The sequence below is a fragment of the Hemitrygon akajei genome, chromosome 9 (genome assembly GCF_048418815.1).
Source record: "Hemitrygon akajei chromosome 9, sHemAka1.3, whole genome shotgun sequence".
Classification (NCBI taxonomy): domain Eukaryota; kingdom Metazoa; phylum Chordata; class Chondrichthyes; order Myliobatiformes; family Dasyatidae; genus Hemitrygon; species Hemitrygon akajei.
The window spans coordinates 166,973,484-166,998,477 of record NC_133132.1 but is presented as its reverse complement, the minus strand read 5'-3'; the positions used below and the strand labels follow the sequence as shown (position 1 = coordinate 166,998,477).

The window sequence follows — 24,994 nt, the reverse complement described above, 5'->3', positions numbered from 1 at the left end:
TGGAATTCTTTGCCACAGTCAACTGCGGATGCTAGGTCTTTATGTATATTTAAGCAGAGGTTGATAGATTCTTGATTGGTCAGGGCATGAAAGGATACAGGGAGAAGGCAGGAGAGGGACTGAGAGGGAAATTGGATCCACCATGATGAAATGGCTGAGCAGATTCAATGGCATAATTGTGCTCCGATGTCTTACCTTGTGAAATTAATTTTTGTTACAGGAGACAGTGTGTGAAAAAATAAAGTCAAGATAACCATGGGAATCAGCAGGTTTATAAAAGATGTCAGCAGACAGTTTGTCTCCAGAGATAGAGACAGGGAGATCAAGAAAGGGGAGCGAGGTGTCAGAGATGAAGTAAGTGAATTTAAGAACAGGGTGGAAGTTGCAGGCAAAGTTGATGAAATTGACAAGCTCACTGTTGGTGGATGCAGCAGCACCATTGCAGTCATCAATATAGCACAGAAGATTTGGGGGACATTGGCAGGGAAGGTTTGGAGCATGGACTGCGCCACATAGCCAATGAAAAGGCGAGCATCGCTGGGGCCCGTGAGGCTGTTCATCGCTTGTCCGGAGAAAGTGGGAGAAGCTGAAGGAGAAATTGTTGAGGGTGAGGATCAGTTCTGCCAGATGGAAGAAGGTTGTGGTGGAGGGCAGCTTGTGTCGAGAGAAAGTTTTAAATCCTCCTTGATAGGGGACAGAAGTTTATGTCATGGTCCGGTCCGTGAAATCCGCATTCCGGTTCAGTTCCTTATTCCAGGTTTTCTAGGTTTCCCCAGTTTCTGTTGAGGCATCTAATTCTTGTTTGGGCTGGCTTCATAAATAGCTTCAGGATTCAGCCTTGGGCTGCTGGATTGTTCCTGTCCAGACCCCTTGTCTGTATCCCTTCTCTTCACCTTCCTGCCTGGAGCCTCGCCTTTCCTCGCCTCGCCCTGTTTGGAACTGTCTGTCTGTGTCCATGCCTTCGCTAGGTAGGTCCGGACATTTGCTGCTACCTAGCATTGGGAACTGTCTTGTTGTGTTCAGTGTTCTGAGTAATGAGTCCCGGCCCTACGTCCTGTACCCAAGGAGGGGTCCCGGCTCAGTGTTCCATGTTCCTGTTTCTCCCTTGACCAAGGCTCTGTGTTCTCGTCACATCCATGTGCCTCGCCCAGCACAGGAGTACCTTGCTCAGCCCGGTGCTGGGTTTCCCTCATCCTGTGCTGAGGTTCCCTTGTCCTGTCCAGGAGTCTCACGTCCAGCCCTGTGCCTCTCCTCATCCTGTAGCCATGTTTTGTCCTCACCGGGTTCTGGAGTCCGAGTCTGAGTCAAGACCCAGGTTCTGGGTCCTTGTCCAGTCTCTGGCTTGGAGTCCAAGCCCAGGCTCCTAGTTCCCAGTTCCATGTCCTGGTTCCCTATCCTAGTCAGGTCCTAGCCCAGGCCCAGAGTCCTTGTCTCGTCTGGGGCCGATGTCATGTCCAGCGTCCTTTCTTCCTCTCTTCCCTTGCTTCCTTCTCACGCCTAGTTCTGTTCCTGGTAGTTCAGTGTCTGTGTCTTGCATCTGGATCCACTCCCAACGACCCCCTTATGACAGTTTAGGAACCAGTTAAACAGTACCAGCTCTGCCACCTGGTTATTTGAATGGTTGAAGCTGGTATGTTAAAGCATTGTGCTGACCACCGGAATAAGGGATCTTTGTTAGCCAGGTGATTAATCTTTTCTTCGCCCAGCTTCTGGCATGGGAGTTCTTCCTTGCGATGATGGGTCTCTTAACAAAGTTATCGCTGACAGCACACTCGAATTGTCCACTTTTATACTCGTTCCTTATCAATTCAAATATTGCATTCCAGTGTCATTGGCTGTGGGTAATTTGATTGATCTTTAACTCCTTCTTATTGGTTCTGCTCCAGACCTGCATCCATTTACTGCCCTCTTCCCAGCAAGAGACATTCAGTAATTTATGGCTCTTTGTTCTCTTCAGTAACCAGCTCACATCACTCCAGACAGGCACCAGCCCCTGTATTCACAAACCTGCATGTTATGTTATATCAAAGGACACCTCACAAATAACTTCTTATTTGGAAATCATCTCTAGACACTCAGATTACCTGAAACATAATTGAGTCTACTTTAAAACACAGAAGGCAAAGCAACTCTGTCTCTCAAAATGGAGGATGTAAAATAGTTCCACAAAATGGCAGCCTCCATCTCCAAGCATGTGACAGGAACAAAGACAATTGAGCTGTCTGTTTCCACTGTCCTTGACCCATTCGAGTTCAACGTTTTAAATCTGCCATGGCCAAGAACTGCATTAGTCATTAATGCAAAGATGCATTTCACAGTAAGTTTTGATGCACATGTAACAAATAAAGCTAAATTTTAATCCACTTATTCAGGATTGGGGGTGTTTTCACAGGTGAATGTTGGTTGCCTTTCATGGATTTTGTGGATTCTTCCCCTGGATCTTGAGGCAATTTTTTTTTACTGTAACTGAGTTGACTTTCATTGATGTAATCTTCAGTTGTCATATCAATTGTATTACAGCCACATCACAACACATTTCACAACGTATGCCAAGGATATTAAACTTGATTCTGATGCATTGTGGGATGGGAAAGTGACTGCTATTGGCTTTAGTTGTTCATCAGAACTATCAAAGGATCAAAGGTCTATTTATTCTGAGATGACTTGAGGTGACTTTGGTGTTCAAGTGTTGGAGGCCAAGGTAGCAACTCCAGGAAGCCAGTCAGATAACGCATCCGATTATGGAATTAGCGATATTCTAATCATTCTTGAAAATCTTTTAGAATCTGTTAATTATTATCCCCACAGAGGAGCTATTTCAACATGTGAAGGAAAACCTTGACAAGTAATATGCTTAATTCTTTTCTTGTGGTCTTGCACGGAGATTGAGCTGAGCAAAGATTCTAACTAATAAAATAAATATTTGCTCTGGATTTGTCATTCTCAACCTCTGGGCAATGTGTAACAGAGTGAATAATTTGATGGGAATACCTGTGGTGAACTGCATATACCTGTCTGGACACGCCCCTCTGCTGACTGCTCCTGTGGCTCCTCCCACAGACCCCTGTATAAAGGCGGTTGGAGGCACTGCTCCCCCCTCAGTCTCCAGGATGTTGTGTGGTGGTTTCTTGCAGCTAATAAAAGCCTATCGTTTGCCTCCCGTCTCCGAGAGTTATTGATGGTGCATCAATATCAAAGTAAAATTATTATCAAAGTGCGTATATGTCACCGCCTGAGATTCATTTTTATTTGAGATACAGCATGAAACAGGCCCTTCCCGCCCTCTGAACTATGCCACCAATTTACCTCTATCCTAATCACAGGACAATTTACAATGACCAGTTAACCTTCCAACTGGTACATCTTTGGAAACAGGTCCACCCAGAGAAAATCCACACGGTCACGGGGAGAATGTACCAACTCATTGCAGACAGTGGTAAGAATTGGACCAGGATCACTGGCACTTGTGCTGATCACCATGCTACTGTGCTACTCTTTCTTGCGAGCATTCAAAGCAAATGCAAAGAAACACAATATAATCTATGAGAAAACACACACAACAAAGACAGACAAATGACCAATGTGCAAAAGACAAATTGTGCAAAGACAAAAGAAACTAAGTAAGTAATAAACATCGAGACGTGAGTTGCAGAGTCCTTGTAAGTGAGTCCATAGGTTGTAGAATCATTTCAGTGTTGGGCTGATTGACCTTATCCCCTCTGGTTCAGGAGCCAATGGTTGAGGGGTAAAATATGTTCCTGAACCTGGTCATGTGTGACCAAAACTCTTGGCCTCCTTCCTGATGGACCAGTGGAAGGAGAACGTGGTCGGGATGGTGGGGATTCCCGATGGATGCTGCTTTCCTGCAACAACGCTCCCTGTAGACTTCCTCAAAAGGGTGGATGGCTTTACCTGTGCGATACACACAAAATGCTGCAGGTCAGGCAGCATCTGTGAAATTGAATAAACAGTCGACGTTTAAGGCAGTGACCCTTCCTTCATCAGGGATCTACCTGTGATAAGTCTATGAAGAGTCACAATTTACTATAAGTGTTCCCTTGGTATCAAGTAGGGCAGAGAAGGGACTCAGGTGCCTGGAAGGTATATTTTGATTCCAAAGAAAGGCACGTTTGAGGAAGATTACTCTCTCAGTAATCTGCTTTACTAATGAGATTGATGCTGAAGGGCCTTACTCCTATGAGGACAAATCCAGGCACCGTTGGATCCGCTGGGGTGGCATCTTGTCTGAGGGTGACTGGTATAATTGGAATGAGGATACACCGAGCTGGTGACCATGTGAGATTGCTAGAAAAGATGAAACAGATTCTGTTACAGCGCAAGGGATTGTGGGCATGATAAGATATGAATCAGGCTTGTGTTTTTTTTATTGACGTGTGTTATAAAATTTGTGGTCTGTGGCAGCAGTAGTTCAAAGTGCATTTATTATCAAAGTATGTAGATATCACCATTTACAACCCTTGAGATTTGTGAATACACTAGAATCAATGACAAACTGCACATAGGCAAAGACCGACAAACAACCAACGTGCAAAGCACAACAAGCTGGTTTAAGATGGCACAATTGAAGATGAGTATCAGGTTATTGGTGGTTCATAAAGTAAGAAATACATCTAAATACTGATGACGCTTTTCCTGTGGAAAATTGTGGTAAATTATCACCACAGATAATGAATAGGTGAGCGAAGGTGAGGCTAACTGGAGGGTTATGGTGTGCATGTGTGATTCAAGGCTGGAGTGAGATCAAGGAGAAGTGATCAGAGCAAGGTTGAGGCATGTTCGAGACAGAGTTGGAGTGGAGGAGTTTCAAAGCCTATCTGCCTAAACTGAGAGTGAAGTTTGGAAAGGTTGAGTAAGGGCTGGAACATGGCAGCAGTGTCCAGACCCAGAGTGTACCGATGCAACAGGGCCTGGATCATAGTTCGGGGGACAACCCATTGTTTGGACAATTGAAACGCTGGGCCAGATGGACTGAAACAGCAGAGTGTGAGGATTGGACAGTTCTATTTGTTACTCCGTGATGTTTACTCCACTCCCAGGCTGAGGCCGTGGCCTGCTCCGGCTGCCCTGGGCTTTGTGTCTGCGAGCTTTGCCATAATTTTCTCCACTGTGTGATGAGCTGAGGCTATAGGCCTACTCCAGCTCGTGGTTGAACACACTAGGGGATCAGCATCAGCTATTCTTGATTGAGTTTTATGCATGTTGTGCAATGAACCAGTATTGATTAGGGAGCTTAAGGTACAAGAATCCTTAGGGGAAGGTGATCACAATAAGATTAAATTCACCCTGACATGTGAAAAGTAGAAGCTAAAGTCAGATGCATCATATTTACAGTGGAGTAAAGGGAATTACAGAGGCATGAGAGAGGAGTCGGCCAGAGTTTATTGGAAAACAACATTGGCAGGGATAACGGCAGAACAGCAATCACTGGAATTTCTGGAAGCAATTAGAAAGCCACAGGATATATATGTCCCAAAGAGGAGGAAGTATTTCAATGATGGGATGACACAACCGTGACAGATAAGAGAAGTCGAAGCCCACATAAAAGGAAAAGAGAGGGCACATAATAGTGCCAATATTAGTGGGAAGTTAGAAGATTGGAAAACTTTTAAAAAAACAACAGAGACAACTTAAAAAAGTCCTTAGGAAAGTAAAGATGGAATACAAAGTAAGCCAGCCAATGACATTGAAGAGGATACCAAAAGTTTCTCCAGATACATAAAGTGTAAAAGAGAGGCAAGAATGGATATCGGACTGATGGAAAACAATGCTGGAGAGGTAGTAATGGGGGACAAATTAAATAAGTATTTTGCATCAGTCTTCACTGTGAAGGCACTAGCAGTATGGTGTAAGTTCCAGAGTGTCAGGTGTCAAAATTGTGTGAAGTTGCCATTACCAAGAAGAAGGTTCTTGGCAAAATGAAAGGTCTGAAGGTAGATAAGTCACCTGGACCGGATGGTACACCCCAGAGTTCTGAAGGAGGTGGCTGAAGAAATTATGGAGGCATTAGTAATTATCTTTCAAGAATCACTAGATTCTGGAATGGTTCTGGAAGACTGGAAAATTGCAAGTGTCACTCCCCTCTTCAAGAATGCGGAGAGGTAGAAGTAAGGACAGTATAGGCCAGTTAATCTGACCTCAGTGGCTGGAAAGTTGTTGGAATCAATTATTAAGAATGAGGTCTCAGGGTACTTAGAGACACATGATAAAATAGGCCATAGTCAGCATGGTTTCCTCAAGGGAAAATCTTGCCTGACAAACCTTTTAGAATTCTTTGAAGAAATAACAAGCAGGGTTGTTCTTGCAACATCGCTTTAAGGACTGTAAGCTTCATTGCTTTAAGGACTGTTTAAGCTGCCGCACAGCAGCTGATTTCCGGTTACATTAGTGATTTGTTTACTTTAGGGGTTTATTTTCAGTGTTTAATAAACGTCTTTTTGTTATAAAAACCCTTGTCTAACTCATATATTTATTGTTGCCTGAATCCGTAACATAAATATGGGGGCTGCGTCCGGATTGGATCATTTGAGTTTAAATGCTTGTTAACTTTTGAGTCGGTGTATTGGAAACGGGGAATACTCGATTCTTTTGTTTGATTGGCTTGTGAATGGTATTCGGCAACGATGAATATTGATGAGTTTCTGGCTTCGCCAGGCGCAGCGTTGTTAGCAAAGGCGGAAAAAACTGAGGTGACTGAGACAGCTAGTAAATTGCAACTTAAAGGTATTTTGCAGACTACATCAAAGGCTGTAATACAGAGAAAAATCACGTCACACTTTGTGGATTCCGGTGTTTTTGATGAATCGATTTTAGAGTCGTTTCCAATAAGTAATATAGAGATGCAGTTGCAAATTGAACAAATGAAGTTGGAACAAAGTAAAGCAGGATTGGAGCATTGTAAGTTAGCAGCTGATCAAAAGAAAAGAGAATTTGATTATGCAATGGAGGAATTAAAGTCTGGGAATCAGTCTTCTGGTTCTAAAAAGCCGTTTGTTGCTAATCAAGAAATTAAATTGGTCCCTCTATTTAGCGAAACAGAGGTGGAAAGATATTTCCAACATTTTGAAACTATTGCTCGGATGTTAGAGTGGCCGAAAGATAAATGGTCAGTGTTGTTACAGAGTGTAATTAAAGGTAAAGCACAACAAGTTTACACAGCTTTAACTATAGACAATAGGTGCAGAAGTAGACCATTTGGCCCTTCGAGCCTGCACCGCCATTTTGAGATCATGGCTGATCAATTCCTTATCAATACCCGGTTCCTGCCTTGTCCCCATATCCCTTGATTCCCCTATCCATAAGATACCTATCTAGCTCCTTCTTGAAAGCATCCAGAGAATTGGCCTCCACTACCTTCCGAGGCAGTGCATTCCGGACCCCTACAACTCTCTGGGAGAAGAAGTTTTTCCTTAAGTCTGTCCTAAATGACCTACCCCTTCTTCTCAAACCATGCCCTCTGGTACTGGACTCTCCCAGGATCTGGAACATATTTCCTGCCTCTATCTTGTCCAATCCCTTAATAATCTTATATGTTTCAATCAGATCCCCTCTCAATCTCCTTAATTCCAGCGTGTACAAGCCCAGTCTCTCTAACCTCTCTGCGTAAGACAGTCCAGACATCCCAGGAATTAACCTCGTGAATCTACGCCGCACTTCCTCTACAGCCAGGATGTCCTTCCTTAACCCTGGAGACCAAAACTGTACACAATACTCCAGGTGTGGTCTCACCAGGGCCCTGTACAAATGCAAGAGGATTTCCTTGCTCTTGTACTCAATTCCCTTTGTAATAAAGGCCAACATTTCATTAGCCTTCTTCACTGCCTGCTGCACTTGCTCATTCACCTTCAGTGACTGATGAACAGGGACTCCTAGATCTCTTTGTATTTCTCCCTTACCTAACTTTACACCGTTCAGATAATAATCTGCCTTCCTGTTCTTACTCCCAAAGTGGATAACCTCACACTTATTCACATTAAATGCTATCTGTCAAGTATCTGCCCACTCACCCAGCCTATCCAAGTCACCCTGAATTCTCCTAACATCCTCATCACATGTCACACTGCCACCCAGCTTAGTATCATCAGCAAATTTGCTGATGTTATTTTCTATGCCTTCATCCAAATTGTTAACGTAAATGGTAAACAGCTGTGGTCCCAATACCGAGCCCTGTGACACCCCACTAGTCACCACCTGCCATTCCGAGAAACACCCATTCACTGCTACCCTTTGCTTTCTATCTGCCAACCAGTTTTCTATCCATGTCAATGCCTACCCCCCGATGCCCTGAGCTTTGATTTCTTCTATGTGGGACCTTATCAAATGCCTTCTGAAAATTGAGGTACAACACATCCACTGGATCTCCCCCGTCTAACTTCCTGGTTACATCCTCGAAAAACTCCAACAGATTAGTCAAGCTGCTGTGCAAGCACTTGATTATGATATTGTGAAAATGCATATTCTAAAATCATACGAATTAGTCCCAGAAGCGTATAGAGAAAGATTCAGAAGTTTGAAGAAGTCTGTGGAAAAGACTTATGTGGAATTTGCCTATGATAAAGCTGTGTGTTTTGAGAGATGGGTTTCTTCTAAAAATGTAAATGAGGACTATGATACATTGAGAGAGCTGATTTTAATGGAGGAATTTAAAAGAAGCATTCCTATTGAAGTAAGGACCTACTTAAATGAGAGGGATACTGATAAATTGCAGGACTGTGCTAGATTAGCTGATGAGTATGTTTTAATCCATAAGAATAAATTTCCTCAGGGCAGAATTTTTAAGAGGAAAGATAACATGGAGACTCAAGGTAAATCAGAAATTAAATCAGATGTTAATGAGAAAGGTAAGGAGGAAGGAAAACCTGTGAAGGAAAGACAGTTTGGTCTTATTTGTAACTATTGTAAGAAGCCTGGCCTTGTAATAGCTAACTGTTTCAGATTGAAAAAGAAAGAGAAGGAAGCAGTTCCAGATGCTTGTGTGCAACATTCTGAAGCACCTGTAAAATTACAGGGTTTGATAAACACAAATGAGGCTTTGTTAGAGTCTGACCAAGTTAAAAAGGGATATGATCATTTTATAACTGAAGGGTTTGTATCCTTGAAAGAAGGATCTACTCTGGTGCCAATAAAAATTCTTAGGGATACTGGAGCTTCTCAATCACTGATGTGAGACAGTGTATTGAAGTTTATTGAGGAGTCTGATACTGGTGAGGTAAATTATATAAGAGGTGTTGGGAGTGATTTTATGCCTGTACATTTACATAAAGTAAACTTAAAGTCAGGGTTAGTTACAGGATTTGTTAAAGTAGGATTACAGCATAGCTTACCTGTGAAGGGTATTTCTTTATTGTTAGGTAATGACTTGGCAGGTGTACAAGTTTTCCCTGAAGTGCATTTGACAATGGAGTCAGAGGAACCAGAGATGAATTCTAACACAGCTTCTTCCTGTGTTGTGACTAGAGCTATGGCTAAAAAGATTGATGTGCAGAATGAGGTTGTTACTCATGACTGTTCAACTCAGGATTCAAGTTTTGAGGATGTGTCAGAGATTTTCTTACCTTAGTTGTTTGAACAAGATTCTTGGAGTAAGTCTGACTATAAAGATTTATCTCTGTCTCAGAAGGAGATGATAGCAGAGCAGAATAGAGACCCTGAGATTATAAAATTAAGGGAAAAAGCTTTACTAGATAGTGAAATTGAGAAGGTGCCAGTAGGATATTACTTGGAAAAAGGAGTGTTGATGAGGAAGTGGAGGTCACCTACAATTCCTGCAAGTGAGGAATGGAATGTTGTTTACCAGGTAGTTGTCCCTAAAGTTTATCGAAATGAGATTTTGACTTTAGCTCATAGTGTGCCTTTAGGTGGACATCAAGGGGTAAGGAAAATTGTGGACAAGATTTTAAAACATTTTTACTGGCCTGGTCTAAGAAAAAATGTGGCGATGTTTTGTAAAACGTGCCATACTTGTCAAATTGTGGGTAAACCAATTCAAGTTACACCAGTAGCTCCATTACAGCCTATTCCAGCATTTGGTGAACCGTTTTCTAAAGTTATTGTAGATTGTGTTGGTCCATTACCAAGGACAAAAACTGGATATCAGTATTTGTTGACTATCATGTGTACTTCGTCTAGGTTTCCAGAGGCAGTACCACTTAGGAATATAAAAGCTAAAACTGTGACAAAGGCTCTTATAAAATTCTTTACTTATTTTGGATTGCCTAGGGAAATACAAACTGATCAAGGCAGTAATTTTATGTCTGGATTGTTTCAAGAGATAGTTTATAAATTGGGAGCTAAGCAAATCACTTCGTCTGCATACCATCCAGAATCGCAAGGTGCCTTGGAGAGGTTTCATTCTACCCTCAAGAATATGATTAGGACATATTGTGTGGAAAATGAAAGTGACTGGGATGATGGTATAAACTTACTTTTATTTGCAGTAAGGGAATTGGTACAGGAATCTTTAGGTTTTAGTCCATTTGAACTTGTGTTTGGGCATAGAATTAGAGGACCTTTAGCTTTATTAAAAGAACAGTGGATTAGTAAGGAAATACACACTAATTTGTTGGACTATGTTTTGAAATTTAAGGACAGGTTACATAAAGCTTGTAGCTTAGCCAAGGAAAATTTAAAGTTGGCCCAGGAGAAAATGAAAACTTGGTATGATAAAGAAGCTAGGATGAGGATGTTTAAGCCTGGAGATAAGGTGTTGGTTCTTTTCCCAGTGCAGACAAATCCTTTACAAGCTAGATTTCATGGTCCTTATGAAATTGTGTCTAAAATCAATTATGTGGATTACGTAATAAAAACTCCAGATCGTAGAAGGTCAACACAACTTTGCCATATAAATATGATAAAACCATATTTTGGGAAACAATCTGATACTGTGACTGTTGTGGTTAGTGAGAATGAGTTTGATTTAACTAGGAACATGATAGATGATTCATCTGAATTTCATTCTAAATCCAACATTGTTTCTGTTAGGTTACCAAATTCAACCATTCTGGAAAATATTGATGAGAAATTAGCACATTTATAGCTAGAGCAGAAACAGCAGATGAAGGAATTAATTTTTAAATATAAGGATTTGTTTCCAGATGTTCCGAGAAGGACTACTATAGCTTCTCATGATGTAGATGTTGGAGATGCCAAACCTATTAAACAACACTCATATAGGATGAACATAGAAAAATGTGAACTTGCTGAGAAAGAAATTAAATATATGTTAGAGAATAATATTATTAGACATTCTATCTTGAATTGGAGTTCACCATGTGTTATGGTGCCAAAACCAGATGGTAGTATTAGGTTTTGTACGGACTATAGGAAGGCGAATGCTGTAACGAAAACAGATGCATATCCAATTCCTAGAGTAGATGATTGTGTAGATAAAGTTGGAAAAGCAAAGTTCCTTACAAAGATTGATTTATTGAAAGGGTATTGGTGTGTTCCATTAACAGACAGAGGTAGAGAGATTTCTGCATTTGTAACTCCATCTGGGCTATATAAATATAATGTTCTTCCATTTGGGATGAAGAATGCCCAAGGTACTTTCCAGAGGATGAATAACTCTGTGACTCAGGGATTGAAAGATACTGATGCTTATATTGATGATTTAGTGACAGGAAATGATACTTGGGAAGCACACATTATTGTGGTGGAGAAATTGTTTGAAAGACTTTCAAAAGCTAACTTAACTATTAATTTAGCTAAGAGTGAATTTGGACATGCCACTGTGACTTACCTTGGTTATGTTGTGGGTCAAGGTAAGGTAGCTCCTGTTCAGGCAAAGGTTCGGGCAATTTTAGAGATTCCCACTCCAACGGGGAAAAAAACTCTCAGAAGATTCTTGGGAATGGTAGGATATTATCAAAAATTTTGTAAGAATTTTGCTAATGTTGCCCTTCCATTAACTAACCTTTTGCAGAAGAATGTGAAGTTTGTGTGGACAGTGCCTTGTCAAGAAGCATTTGAAAAATTGAAAACAATGATATGTCAACAACCTGTGCTTAAGGCACCTGACTTTGAAAAACCTTCTTCATTTGCTGTAGATGCTAGTGATGAGGCTGCAGGAGCAGTATTGATGCAAAGGAATGAGGGTGATGAGGTTGACCATCCAGTAGCTTACTTTTCTAAGAAATTTAATAAGCATCAAAGAAACTATTCGACAATAGAGAAGGAATTGTTATCTCTTGTTTTAGCTTTGGAATATTTTGAGGTATATGTTGGTACAACTCAAAAACCACTTATTGTTTACACTGATCATAATCCGTTAGTTTTTTTGAGTAAAATGAAAAACAAAAACAGAAGATTATTAAATTGGAGTTTGATGTTACAATAGTACAATATTGTGATAACTCACATTAAAGGTAAAGATAATGTGGTTGCTGATTGTCTATCTCGATGTTGAATGTACAATGTAATTTTTTTTATGGAGTGGTTTTTTTTACAATTGTAACACTCCTATTGTATTGTGAGTTGTAAGATGTTATATGATGGTATTGTATATTGTGTATGTTATAATATTTATACATTTGTTTTTCTTGTAAATAATTTTTGAAATTTTTGTTCTTGTCAGACCAAAAATGTTTTTTTGGAGGGAGGTGTTACGTACTCGTGACACGTGACAGTGGTACCCTTGTCCCGTGACTGGGGTTGAAGCTATACTGGACTTGAGGTAATGGTCTTGTGATGGTGGAGTGATGTCATTTTCCCACCAGTAGAGATCATGTGACAGGTTTTTTTTACAGGGTATAAAAGGAGGACCCCTCCCTGTGAGGAGGGGCAGTTCGTGGCTGGATTTGCCATGTTGATTTCATGCCACTGCATGATTTAATGTTATGACGCAGTTTAGTTGAAAGATGAAGTTTTATCTAATGCCTAAAGTTTAAAAGGTCATTGCCAGTAGTTTCTTTACAATACTGCTAGTTGAGAATCAGTGGAGAGTGAAGGTTGGAGTTTGGGAGTTAAAGATCAAGGAGAATCGATTTTGATGGTGAAACGGGTTCGACCTTGTTTGATCCTTATTCGGAAGGATTTCATTGACTATTCTCGTGTTAATCCCTGGGAAATACCAGAAAGGATTGAGAATGGTGGTAAAGGAAAGGTCAGTGCCTTTAAGCCGTTTTGTTCCGTAAATTCTTCGTGGGAAAAGTTCGACTTTGGGGAACCGAAACAAAACGACGTGAAAGAGAATTTAAATCGTCTTAAAAAGTCTCTCCTTTAAATGGACTGTGAGCATTTTGAACTTTTGGCAATACTACTTTAAAGAACTGTTCTTGCAACATCGCTTTAAGGACTGTAAGCTTCATTGCTTTAAGGACTGTTTAAGCTGCCGCACAGCAGCTGATTTCCGGTTACGTTAGTGATTTGTTTACTTTAGGGGGGTTTGTTTTCAGTGTTTAATAAACGTGTTATTTGTTACAAAAACCCTTGCCTAACTCATATATTTATTGTTGCCTGAATCCGTAACTATATATATATATATACAATGTCTGAAATACATCTTATGGAAATGTTTGTTTGATGATGAACTTCAATTAAAAAAAAACAAAATAAAAGCAGAGATTACAAACGCACAGTACTGCCTGCTCAGCGTCAGCTGCTATCCCACCGTATGGGGCTAGCTGCTGAAGAGATGGGGTCTGAAAAGTGAAGTTACCAGGAAGTTCTCATTTGCATCATCTAAACATAAGACAATGGAGTATGTTGAATCAGATGATCAGAATCAGATTATACCAAAACAACGTAAAGATGCAAACAAAGGACTCAAGGACAACACTGAATACTGGATAGTCGTTTTGCTAATTCTCAAGTATTATGGGCCTTTAATACATAGATTTAGTTGGTTACTAATACCAGATACTGGGTGCACAAGTGCATAAAGATTCTATTGGGTCAACATCTGTATCCAAGCAATCAGTTAATGTATAAAAACTGCATTTCTGTGTTCAAACTTTAGAACAGTTTTGTTCTAGATTTGAGCATCTTGAGTCTCCAGTAACCTCAACACCATTTCTATTGTTATGTGCTCAGGCTTTCTAGTATCTGCAGAACCTCTCATGTTTATTGTGTTGTTATATTTTTATCTGACAATTGGATGAGTATTTTTGATCATCTTTTGTAGGTTTCTCAGTTGTGCAAGCAAGAAAATGTCCTCGACTGATGATTATTATTTTCAGTACAAAGGTTGTACCTTTGTTTCATCGATCTACAAAAAAGAACACTTGGAGCAACTGGAACATTTTGAAATAAATGATTCTGATGTCTTCATTGTGACGTACCCCAAATCTGGTAAGAAACTTGTGTGTAATGTTGTGAACTACATATACCTGTCTGTACACGCCCCTCCTGCTGACTCCTCCCACAGACCCCGGTATAAAGGCGATTGGAGCCTGAGCCCTGCCCTCAGTCTCCAGGATGTAGTATGGTGGTCAATTGCTGCTTGTTCTTTCTTCCAGCCAATAAAAGCCTACATCTCGCCTCACGTCTCAGAGAGTTATTGATGGTGCATCAGGTAATTTCTATTGTCACGTACCCCGTGACCGGGTTACCAAACCAGCAGAAATGGAATGATACGTTGGAGTCTGGTGGTACTGCAACTAAAGGTGTTTATTAGTAAACTGAGTAATACAGTATCAAAAATGTAAATATACATATAAAACAGGTTAGCAATGATAAATACAGAAGGGTAGAACTAAGAATCAAAACCAAGCTCTATCGTAGTCTAGGGGTAAATGAATAGTCTTAAGGTAATGCAGAGTTCAGTTTAGTTTAAGTCGAGGTAGTTGCTGTTGTGACATTGGAGAGAGAGAGAGTGTGTGAGTGAGATGGGAGCAGCTGCAGCAGGCAAACCTTCTGTTGTCTTCTTGTTCCATTGTACTGATGTGGTCATTCGGTTATGACCCCTCCGTTCCCGACTAGACCGTTCTTCCGTGGTGGACTCGTCACTCTGGCGTGAGTGGACACACACAAGCCCCTCCCGGTCCTGCCGTCACACTGTGAGCTTTGTGACCGATCTCCTGATTCAGTCCTGTAAGCCCCCACCTTCCTGTGGGTGCACAACACTCTTGCAGCGTCTCGTGGCGTGTCTGCCGGTGTCTCAGCAGACCCATCTTTTATCTCCCCAGCTGGGGTACCAGCCATCCATCAACTCCATGTCTATCAAACTGGCCCCTCCCTCCTCTCTCAGCAGGAACCTGGCATCACTCTGCTGTGTCAGCAGAGATCCACACAGACAGGCCAAATGTCCTTGGCGTTAAAGTCAACAATTAGCAAAGAAGCCATAATACTAAATCATCCATTTTAATTCTTGTCTCTCTCTCTCCCATCTGTATCAGATGCTTCTCCCTCTGTTCTTCATCCCTCTCTCTCATTAGCAGCATAGCTCACGGGGGTTCATCTCTGGACCCCATCTCCATCTGGTTTTCTCATCACACATAACACTATACGTACAGAAAACTCTCGTTTTCTGTTGATATTTATCTCTCCAGCATTCCTTTCTGCCAGCATTCAACAATGGATTTTGTTTTAAGCCACATGCCCCCAGCTCACAGGAACTGGTGTGGTCAAAGAAAACTCTAGGCTAGCTGTTAAACATTAAAGTTTACTCAGTTACAGAGTGTGGCACAGTAGTGTAGTGGTTAGCACAGTACAGAAAGAGCAAAGCGGGTTCCTTCCCTGCCGCTGTCAGTAAAGAATTTGTATGTTCTCTCTATGACTGTCTCGGTTTCCCCTGGGGTGCTCTGGTTTTCTCCCACAGTCCAAAGACATACCAAAGACACTGGCTAATTAGTCATTGTGAAATCCCTCTTTGCCAGGTTTCGCCAGAGATGCAGCTTGTTAGCTCCTCACTAACAGCACTGAGAAAACCACCTTTCTCAAACTCCATACATCTAGGGTCCTTATGACTTGGGTCCCACCAAAACCATGAAGTTGGGATATCTTGACCACCTGAACCCCGATCTGTGCAACTGTGTAAGTACTACCCCCATTCAATTAACCATCAGCAAGAACTAACATTGTACACTGCATACAATCATAACGAGAGTATGTTTTCAAACGTCAGCTGTATCGAACAGTTAATAGGAAAAAGTAAAGGGGAAAAAATGAAAAGAGATCATTACAGTTAACGGAGTCCAAATGTGCACATAAGCTGGAGCTCATCTTGACGTTGTCTTTAACTCATGCACTGGACCCTCGGTCTGCGTGAAAGCACACACCACCCCCTCCGGTCTTCTCCCATCATTTCGCATTTCCCCCTCCCCCCACTACTTTCAAATCTCTAAGTATCTGTCTCTTCAGTTAGTTCTGACGAAGGGTCTCGGCCCGAATCGTCGACAGTGCTTCTCCTTATAGATGCTGCCTGGCCTGCTGTGTTCCACCAGCATTTTGTGTGTGTTGTTTGAATTTCCAGTATCTGCAGATTTCCTCATGATTACCACCTTCCAAATGTCACTCGAAATCCATCTCGAACAGGTTCCCTCAAGGAAAATTGGTCCTTCCTCCTTGAAGCCATTCAACTGCACAAAACACCTTGTCCAACAGGGATCATCCTCAGCCATCTTCCCTCCCGTCTTCTCCCAGGTTCTGTCAAAAAGACCTCGACCCACATCAGTGTCCATCCCAAAAACTTCTCCGCCCTGTGTTCTCTAGAACCTGCTCCCAATTCTACCATCCTGACTGGCTGACACAACATTCCTAAGTTGAACATCATAGCTCCTTATCTTTAGCTTAAACCCAAACATGCTGAAAGCAGTACAGATTGCTCTTACAGAACTGCTAAAATGAAATACCTACGGCACAGCAGTAACAATCTTAACCAGGGCTTTACATTTGTAAATTGTCCTTTGACTCAGCTAGGGTTAAATAGGTGGGTTCCTGGACAGCGTGGCTCGAAGGCTGGAAGGGACTATTCTGTGATTCATCTCAATAAAATAATTTCATGAGCAATATTTTTTAAATTGCCTCAGATCCTTTGAGTAATTGGGACAAAATAACAGGTAAACCAGAGTTAGTACATTTTAAAAAATCTGAGGGAATTTGTCCAACATTGGTGGTTATCACTTTTGTTGCTTGAGCCATGGTCATGATGGACCGATGAAACCAGAAAATGGCCAGGAAGCCAAATTTGGTACACCGGAATGGAGCAAAACAGCCAATGAGAAAGAGATTTTGATAACTAGGATGAAATAATTTAAAATTTGGTAAAAATCTTGTAGCTATATCCCAGTATAAATTGGCAAGCTTGAAAGTTGTATGGTAATTTATATTACGTGGAGCAAGTTTATAGTTTAGAATGGGGGAGACTAGGAGTGTGTTGGAAGAGGTATGGGTTTCTTCAGCTGTGATGCTGTGGTAAGAGTGGGGTTGAATATTATAGAGGTGGCAGCAGGTAGTTTCATTGTAGAACAAGTAAGTAGTCACAGAAGCTTCTGCAGATGTTGGAGATCCAGAGGCTAAAAACTGTTAAGTGTATTTGCTAATGATAGAAACAAATGGGTTGGTGAGAGGGCTAAAGGAGTCTGAATGGGGTCGTTTTTTTTTTGCCCATTACATCTCTGGCGTTTAGGGCAGCTATGAAGATCCTCCATCTTCAGATTCAGTTTATTGTCATTTAGAAACCACAAATGCAATGCAGTTAAAAAATGAGACAACGTTCCTCCAGAATGATATCACAAGAGCATATGACAAAACAGACTACACCAGAAAATCCACGTAACGTTGGGCATCCCCAATCCAGAGTCCGGAGAGGCTGCTGCGTATTAATATCATGCTACCGTCTAGCGCGTTCCCCGGAAAGGAGCTCCAAATCCACCAGACAAAAACAAAACCAAAAACTAAAGCTACAAGACCTGCACAAAACCACAAAACAATAGCATAATTGATAAAAAAAAAACAGACTATGGGCACAGTAAAAATAGTCCAAGGACGTCCTGACAAAGGGTCTCGGCCCAAAACATCGACAGTGCTTCTTCCTATAGACGCTGCCTGGCCTGCTGCGTTCCACCCGCATTTTGTGTGTGTTGCTAGGATTATTCATTGCAGTTTCTGTAACAGTTTTGTTGTACCAGTAAGGATTGTTAGTCCTGAGCTGAACCCCTTAGTCTGGTCTCTACCCTTTGGCATGGGTGACCCTATCAAGAGTCAAAGCAAAAAGCCTCGACTCCAGCCAGCACAGCGCTCTGGATCATTGCGGCATTAAGCCTCTAAATTACAACAAGGCTGGGTCCTCTTAGAGGCCCAATTGGGTCTTCAGTGCAAAATGGGCTTGGAGAAGGTGCAGCAGCTAAAATTCTCTGCCACAGCCATTCAAGTCCACCCTGAGATATACATGATGAGATTTATCTCCCTGAGATATACATGATGAGATTTATCTCCCTGAGATATACATGAATGGAATTTGGGTTGGAAAGAAAGCTAGTGTGGAATACAATTATGAAGAAATAATCAGAGATTTGTGATTAAGACTGGGGAAAATTTCTAAGGCTGTGTGAGATGGCAAATGCTGTGAATGTGGTTGGATATAATTCAAGAAATTAATGAAAGAAAGGTAACAGCTGAGGGAGAAGCATGACTTGAGATAAATTTCAAACTACTGCGAATAAGCATTTACCCAGAGGCAGAAGGAAAAAGACTTTTAAGATGTCTCAGTAAGAAATCGTTTGATGTAGTATCTGAAGAGGTGGTAGAAGACAAACTTTCCCATGATTATAATAATATTGCCCCTTTGACATGCCTTTTCTATTTCCTATTGTAATCTGTGGTCCACATCCCAGCCACTGTTAGGAGGCCTGTATGTAACTGCCATCAGGATTGGAGGAACAGAGGCACAATAGAGTCACCCAGATGGCATCTTCCCTCTCTGGTGCCAGGGTCAGGGATGTCTCAGATCGGGTCCATGACATCCTCAAGGGGAAACCTGAGCAGACAGAAGTCTTGGTTCATATTGGCACCAATGTCATTGGTAGAAAAGGTGAGGAGGTCCTGAAGAAAGATTTCAGGGAGCTAGGTGGGAAGCTAAAAACCAGGACCTCCAGAGTAGTAATCTCTGGATTTCTGACCGTACCACATGCCACTGAGGGTAAGAATAGGAAGATTTGGCAGGGTAATGTGTGACTGAGGAACTGGTGCAGGGGGCAGGGGGCAGATTTATTGGGATCTCTTCTTGGGAAGGTACAACCTGTCCAAAAGGGACGTGTTACACCTGAATCCGAGGGGGGCCAATATCCTTGCAGGCAGGTTTCCAAGAGATGTCCGAGAGGGTTTAAACTAATTTGGCAGGGGGATGGGAACTGGAATGATACTGCTGAGGATGAGGTAGTTGGTTTACAAACAGACGCAGTGTGCAGTGAGACTGCTAGCAAGGAGAGGCTGTTGACAGGGCAAAACTGCAGTCAACAGGATGAGTTGCAACATAAAAGGTGGACAAAATTGAAAAGGGTGAATACAGGACTGAAGGTCTTATATTTGAATGCAGGCCTAATGTAGTAAATGGCTTTGTGTGTTCTTCATACCGGATGTTGGAGTCCTGGGAGACCCAGAGTCTCCCGGGGAACGACACCTACATGAAGTGCATCCGGCTGCAGCTCCTTGAAGACCGTGTTAGGGATCTGGAGCAGCAGCTCGATGACCTTTGGCTTGTACGGGAGAGTGAGGAGATAATTGATCAGAGTTACAGGGAAGTAGTCACCCCGAAGCTGCAGGAGGTGAATAGCTGGGTGACTGTCAGGAGAAATGGAAATTTAGTGCAGAGCAGCCCTGTGGCCATTCCCCTCAATAATAACCATACGATTTTGGATACAGTTGTGGGGGATGACCTCCCAGGGAAATGTAATGGATACTGGGTTACTGCCACTGAGTAATAGGTCCATGGTGCAGAAAGGACCACGGACCTACACCTGGAGTGGGAATGGAGACAAGCTCCCATTACCTATTAAATGCTCCCAATGGCATGCACTTCATACAGCCTCTGACAACCAAGTCCAGCTCCTGGCCTTCATGTATAGCTTAGCTACTAAGCCAAGCGGAACCATTTCTACTGACTGGCACTGTAAAGCAGTCGCTTCAGGCAGATGGGGCTGGTCAGCCGTGGTTGGCAGCTCTTCTAGGAGAAGGAAATCCCTGATCTCAAACCTTGCGGCTGTACCCACTCAAGGGGAAGACTTCAGGAGTAAACCCCGAGGAAAAAATCCAGAGCTGGAGTCCCTACGGCAGTCCTACGTTGAGTTCAAAGCTGACTGGCAACTCCTGCGACACTGCTGGTGCCATTGGTTTCATCAGCAGGGTGGAGAGCAGGTGCTTGCTACGTGGGCAACAGCTTGCTCTCCATATCGTACTGCCTTGGCATGTGTATCTAGACAACTAGGATGCAACATCCATGGTCAACCCTGACCAACGGTGGCCTCAGCAGTATGAAAAGAGGGAGAAGAGGTAGTGATAGGGACTCAATAGTCAGAGAAACAGGAGATTTTGTAGATGTGAATGGGACATTCAAATACTATGTTGCCTCCCTGGTGCCAGGGTCAGGGACATCTTGGATCACATCCATAATGTTTTGGAGAGGGAGGAAGAGCAGCCAGATGTCTTGGCACATATTGGTATAGGAAGGAAAAGCAAAGAGGTCCTGAAGAGAGAATTTAGAGAGCTAGGCAGAAAGCTGAGAAGCAGGACTTCCAGGGTTGTAATTTCTGGATTGCTACCTGTGCCACGAGCCAGTGAGGGTAGAAACAGGATGATCTGGCAGATAAATGTGTGGCTGAGTCGCTGGTGCAGGGGCAGGACTTCAGGTACTTCGATCATTGGGATCTCTTCTGGAGGAATGACCTGTTCAAAAGAGGCTGGTTGCACCTAAACATGAGTAGGATCAATATTCTCATGGGTAGGTTTGTTAGAGCTGTTGGGAGGATTTAAACTAATTTGGCAGGGAGTGGGACCAAGAGTGAAGGGACTCAGGATAGGACAGATGGTTAAAAAAAGCAAAGATAGCATACAGTCAGACTGTCAGGAAGGGCAGATGATAGGACATAATTGCAGCCAGTAGGGTGAGTATCAGTGGATTAGGGATGCAGAATCAAAAAGGGTAGCAAACACAATACTCAGAGTGTTGTATCTCAATGCATGGAGAATAGATGTAAGGTGGATGATCTTGTTGCACTATTACAGATTGCCAGGTATGATGTTGTGGCCATCACTGGATCGTGGTTGAAGGATGGTTGCAGTTGGGAGCTGAACGTCCAAGGTTACACATTGCATCAGAGGGACAGGAAGGTAGCCAGAGGGGGTGGTGTGGCTCTGCTGGTAAAGAATGGCATCAAATCAGTAGTAAGATGTGACATAGGATCAGAAGGTGTTGAATCCTGGTGGGTTGAGTTAAGAAACTGCAAGATAATAGGACCCTGATGGCAATTATATACAGGCCTCCAAACAGTAGCTAGGATGTGGACCACAGATTACAATAGGAAATAGAAAAGGCACGTCAAAAGGACAATATTATGATAATCATGGGAGATTTCAACACGCACATGTCGGGAGGATGAGACTGGCTTTTGGACACTGTTTGAGCTGTTACAGAGAGAGAGAGGGAGGTGTCCAATGCAGTGAGAGAGAGAGACAGAAACTGTTCGAAAGATTGATGTTATGGTTTCTCTGCAAATTGTTTACCTTTCTGCAAGGACACTTGCCTGCTTGTAAAGTTCTTACAGAGTGAGGAGGGCGGAGCAGGCTGATGGACAGCTGGTGTCCAACATGTGGAGATAAAAACCAGGTCCGCTGATACACAGACAGACACACGGTTTTGGACACTGGATGAACTTTGTTGTACCCACAGGAAGGTGGGGGTTTTGGAGGATCGATTTGGGGAAATCGATCAGTGGCTCTCGCAGTGCAGAAAAGGTGTGACCGGTGGGGAGTTATTTGTGTGTGCAACCCTGGCCTGGGTTGATAACTTTACCACAGAAGAACGGTCACTTTTGTTTGTGGTCACATTCGGTAACTTTAAAGGAAGAGAAGAGGGGGAGAAGAAGGTTTGAAACAGAAGAAACCTAGTGACAAAGAGATCACTGTTTGGACTCTCTCCTCTGTAGCCCGTAAGGGTGAGTTTGAGTTCCATTCGAATACGAAGGTGAGACTGTCATGTAGTTAATCCACAAGAGTGGGTTCTCTGGTGAGGGGGAAACCTTTGTGAATACCACTTGTGTGTTACCCTTGTTTGGGTGTGGTAGTTCACTGAAGAAAGGCACCCCTGTGGCAAATCACTGTAGGAGTTATTTCGTATGTCATGGAACTGGATAAGTGGCTATCACAGTTGTGTGTTTGAGGTAACCTTGTGGAATCTACCTGTGTGTGATAATCCTGTCTTGGGTTGGTAGTTTTACCATTTGAAGACGGTACCTCAGTGATAAGCTACTGCTGGTGATAATCCATATGTGGATTTTGTTTGAGTATCCCGTGGCCATCACTTTGGGGTGACCCGTAGCTGAATTTGGGTGTGGTACCACTTATGTTGAAAGGATATTCATTGAAGTTCACTGTCGGTGATACTTCGTGTGTGGAGTGGATCAACTTCGGAAGATAAAACCTACAGCTATTGTTATTTTGGAATATCGACATAATTGCCTTCTCACAACATACGTCTTTGGATTACAAATCTCTCTCTCTTACAACAACAGCAACTTCGTGCATTGAACTGATCTTTCTTACATATCATCATAAGACTGTACCCATTTACCCCTAGGTTTGAAAGAGCCTAGTTTTGTTCCTATTTCCACACTTATGTATATGTATATCATTGCTAACCTGTTTGATATATTTGCATTTATAGTACTGTATTGCGTAGTCTAATAATAAACACTATTAGTTTATAGCAATACCAGACTCCAATGCGTTTGACCACAGCATCTGCAGTGTACTTTGTGTTTCCAATGCGTTTGCCATTTCTGTTGGTTCTTTAACCAGGTCACGGGATACGTGACATTGAATACCTACAAGATGGTTTTCTACACCAGCTTGGTGTTGAGCCTGCTAGGGGATCAGCTGTACTGGATTGGGTGTTATGTAATGAACTGGAGGTGATCAGGGAGCATAAGGTAAAAGAACCCTTAGGATGAAGTGATCACAATATGGTTGAGTTCAACTTAAAATTTGACAGGGAGAAAGTGAAGTCTGATGTAGCAGTGTTTCAGTGAAGTAAAGGAAATTACAGTGGTATGAGAAAGGAGTTGGCCAAAGTAAATTGGAAGGAGATGCTGACAGGGATGTCAGCAGAGTAGCAAAGTCATGAGTTTCTGGGGAAAATGAGGAAGGTGCAGGATAGATGTATTCCAGAAAAAAAGAAATACTCAAAAGGCAAAATAATACAACTGTGGCTGACAAGGGAAGTCAAAACTAATGTAAAAACAAAAGCCAGGGCATACAACTGTAAAGGGGATTTCTTCTTTTTCTTTGTTACTGTGTATGTAATCAAAATGGCTTCTTTGTTTTGTTAAAAGTAGGAATGCTTCTTTGTTGCGAGAGAGTGCTGGAAGCTTGTTTGGGTTAAAATTTACTGATAATGAGAATTGTATTCATTTGTAAACCAATTAGGATTGATGTTGTTCTTTCTTCTGAGTCTGTAAGTGATTGTTGGCGGGCTTTTGGGGAGGTTGGCGCGAGGGGGTGAGAGAGAGAGGACGCGATGCTGTAAACTGGGCAAGGAATGGACCCCAAGCAGGGGTCCAAGGCCAGGAGGTACCCCGAGGAGAGGAGATGAAGCTAGATGTGCTTGGTTGACCACTTCGGATGGTCCTAAGCTGCTAGTCGAGGAGTTCGGAGGGGATCGAATGGTGGCCAGAAGACTTCAGTAATTGAGCTCCAACGGTTGTGCACAAAGTGGTTTGGACTTTGATAAGTTTGGCGCCTTTTCTTTATTTTTTTCCCTTTATATATACTGTATCGTTATTAATCACTTAGTTATAGTAACCTTTATAAATTGTACTCATTTAATCGCATATGGTGTACTGTCTGTTTTTGGGCGAGGCGGGGACATCACACAGCATCCACACCAGCTGGTTACCCAGTTTGGCGGGGCCGACATTGAGGACACTGGAGATTTGGGGTACCAGTGCCGGTGCTAATCCAGACGACGGTTGTTGGTCAGTGAAAATGGAGTTCTTAGAGGTAAATGTGGAGGTGACTGAGGTTTGTGAATCGTTAATGCTGATGTGTCCAGACACTGTTGAGACGGGTAGCGTTTCGGTTCTGGAGAGAACCAATATCCTGCTGGTGTGCTTGGGGGCCTGCCCGGAGGAGGCGGGTGAGCGCTGTTTGGAGGCATTGTCAATGCACCCAGAGTTTCGAGCTGTTTGTGCGGACGTGTGTAGCAGCATTGGGCCGATACCGAATTCAAACAAGAGCCGGTGGTGGTACGGCCTGGGGGAAGTATCTGAGGGTGAGACCCTCTTCGTGGACGCTGCGAAATACCACGAGGGAGGGGAGTTGACCGCTGAAGACACCTCGGTGAGAGAGAGGTTGCGGCGACTGGCCCCTGAAGCCGTGGAAGACGTAGGCAGCGTGCGTGTGGATTATATTGCACTGAAGAGGCGCACTGTCAGTGACCAGAATATGGCCCCGAGGGCCGAAGAGGCGATGGCCTATCTGAGCGGTGCGAAGTGGTTTAAGGTGCTGGATCTGAGGAGTGGATGTTGCCAGATCCTGATGAGTGGGGCCGACAAGGAGAAGACGGCCGTTATAAGTTCCCTAGGAGTCTTCCAGTCCGAAAAGATGCCACAGGGCATATCCGGAGCCCTTGCAACCTTCCCGCAGGGCATGTGGAAGACCATGGGGGATGTGGGGGTGTTTGGAATTTTGGTATGTGTGGATGATCTCTTGGTATTTGGATTTGCCTCAGGAGAATATGAAGTGGGGTCGTTGCAGGAGCGGCTGAGAACTACAGAGTTAAAGTGTTTTCTGGACACGTGCCAGGGCTGGCGAAGGTCGCAGCTCG

The 24,994-nt window shown here is 42.8% G+C and overlaps 1 protein-coding gene across 2 annotated transcripts in view; it reads left to right on the top strand.

Moving 5' to 3' along the window:
• The window catches only part of LOC140733734 (amine sulfotransferase-like), a 106,312-nt gene that overhangs the window by 35,294 nt on the left and 46,024 nt on the right, over positions 1-24,994 (top strand). For both annotated transcript variants that reach the window (XM_073057450.1, XM_073057449.1), the window contains exon 2: positions 14,141-14,307. In XM_073057450.1, coding sequence (XP_072913551.1) covers positions 14,166-14,307 — 142 coding nt within the window. In that variant the 5' untranslated portion in view covers positions 14,141-14,165. The remainder of the gene's footprint in view (positions 1-14,140; positions 14,308-24,994) is intronic.